At 42.6% G+C, this 2339-nt stretch overlaps 1 protein-coding gene across 3 annotated transcripts in view; it reads right to left on the bottom strand.

Annotated features, from left to right (window-relative positions):
* Positions 1–357: 357 nt before the first annotated feature.
* The window catches only part of LOC122064534 (B3 domain-containing protein Os07g0563300-like), a 47746-nt gene continuing 45764 nt past the window's right edge, over positions 358–2339 (bottom strand). For all 3 annotated transcript variants that reach the window (XM_042628251.1, XM_042628249.1, XM_042628250.1), the window contains 2 exons: positions 1902–1972; positions 358–1689 (listed from right to left, as the gene is read on the bottom strand). In XM_042628251.1, the coding sequence (XP_042484185.1) occupies positions 899–1689; positions 1902–1972 (862 nt within the window). In that variant the 3' untranslated portion in view covers positions 358–898. The remainder of the gene's footprint in view (positions 1690–1901; positions 1973–2339) is intronic.

The raw sequence follows: 2339 nt of genomic DNA, 5'->3' as shown, positions 1-2339 counted from the left end.
TCCTAATTCATCCTACACATCCACGACACAAATCAAAATTGAGCAATTACGTAATTGGTCCTCAAAAACCAAAACCAGGACATTATTGAACAGGTCGGCTGTCATTAACCGGTCTTTAACCACTTTGACTAATTGGTAAAGCACGCGTTAGAACAAGGCAAGCCTTCCTACGCCCTAGCTGATCATAGACCAAAGAAGCAACAGCTAGCTGATCATAACTCGGACTATATAGCTCATTTACGAAAAAGGCCAACTTAAACGATGAAAGATAGTGATGGTTCATCAGTCCTTTTAAAACATTGAAGAATCCTGCGCACATCACACCGAAAATTTCGCATATTCTCTGATCCAAGAAAAGAGGTTAAAAAAATCTATATTATGATAATCACTGATAAACCCAATGAGCCCCAGTAGCACAGGAGATGAAAGCTGATCAAGTTACACAACGCAACCACCACCAACTAGAGAACATACCAGAAATGTTGAAAGTACTAAGACCTTCAAATCGTCTCCCCCCAAACCCTAACCTAAAAATAACTACAACAAAAAGGATAGGCACCAAGAGATCTGCAAATTTGTCCTGAGCGCAGTGAGAAAAGCACACCAAGAGATTTGCAAATTTGTCCTGAGCGCAGTGAGAAAATCACACTTGAAATAAAAAGAGAGCTACTCTATCCCCAATGCCTACACTCTTTGCAATCCAAGAACAAGAGAATCACAACACATCGATTTGTGTTGACCATGTTATCTAACTCTTACCTCTTTTCTTTTATGTACAAGGTAATGCCATTTGCTTTTGTGGTCAAGGCAGAGTTTGTTGGCGTACGATGTGAATGTGATCAACAAAGCTGTCCCCAACCGCTGAAATGTTACATGGCACATGTCAGTGCTTAAGGATCTAGCCCGTTGCTGATGTTGATGTTGATGTTGACATGGGCATAGATAAAGTGACTGGATGCTCCATGTCACCATCAAGATTAACACTACCACAAGGAACACCATCAAGCCTCTCCTCCACCACTCCACCTCTGCCGGGTTCTATTTGATCAGTGATTGGATCTCCGTCACTGCCAGAACTTGACTGTCTCTGTCCCCTGAGATACCTCTCAGTGGCATCTCTGATCAACCTCATGCTACATGAATCTGATGTTGGTGATGGCTCATCCTCCCTCTCTGGCTGGATGTTTAGGTCAATCTGGCCTTTAAGAGGTGAAGAGGAGGGCTTTTTACTGTTGAGGTTCTCATCATCAACAGTCTCATTCACCAGCGGTTGTTTTGGGTTTGAACTGCTGTTACTTGTGTTACTACTCAGTAGTGGATCATCATCCTCCGGTTCTGCCTTCGGAGACTGGTGGAGCTGCTGCTCTTTCTTACGTGCAGTTTCTGCTTCCTTCTCTGATTGTCGTTTCTCACGCCGCAGCATGAGTGTGCGGAAACGCCTCCTTACAGTGAGGCACACATTACATGTGCAAGTCTGCTTGTGCTTCGGGCCTTTCCCACTCGGAGGCTGGATGCAGACAATGCATGAACAGCCAGGCCGATGGCGAGGGTGCTTTGTGGTAGCTTGGGACGATGAAAGGAGGGCCTCCCCCTCTCCCAGAATGGCAAGGTTTGCAAGTGTGTCGAGCCCCTCTGAAGCTTCAACAGCCTCGGTCACCTGTTTGGTAGCCTTGGTTTTCTTGGGAGCAGCTGCCCAGTCACAACCACAACAAATTTTCACATTCCATTTTCTGATACTTCGAGAATTTGAGAATCAGGGCATACAGTATAACACGACACATTACCAATAGTACAGTAACAATACAACTACAATAACCCCTAATGGTACCCCCAAGAGCATCCATGCTCCACAAGTCATATTTTAAAAACGTCATCACAATCATATTTTAAGTTGTTCATACCAGTGCTCTTAGAGGACAACAGATCTTCAAGCTGTTCTGTAGTTAATTCTTGCGGTGATGAACATGTAGATCTGCTTACATGAAGAGCAGAAATGTCAATAAAATGCCTCCTCAAGATCCTGTTTAAGACACTGAACTAGAGATGAAATATCAACCAGATCAAACTGTGGCAAGATCTGTCACAATGAACATTGATAAAAAGGAAAGTGAAACGTTGTCTGCTAGAAAGACTATCACCCATATTAGAGTGGGGAAATGAGGTGATCCAGACTTTTTGCTGCTATCCAACAGTTTCAATGTTTCAATTGAGGGTTCATAAGATAATGTAAGACTTATCTAATATTATCAATTGTAATAATTTTTTTCTTCGTCGAATGAATTCAATGAAATCAAATGAAATGGAAATAACAGAATATAGAGCAGAACGTATTTGTTTGT

Source organism: Macadamia integrifolia, unplaced genomic scaffold (genome assembly GCF_013358625.1).
Source record: "Macadamia integrifolia cultivar HAES 741 unplaced genomic scaffold, SCU_Mint_v3 scaffold1678, whole genome shotgun sequence".
NCBI classification, from domain to species: domain Eukaryota; kingdom Viridiplantae; phylum Streptophyta; class Magnoliopsida; order Proteales; family Proteaceae; genus Macadamia; species Macadamia integrifolia.
Note: the sequence above shows the minus strand (reverse complement) of the source record. Positions and strands in the feature narration are given on the sequence as shown.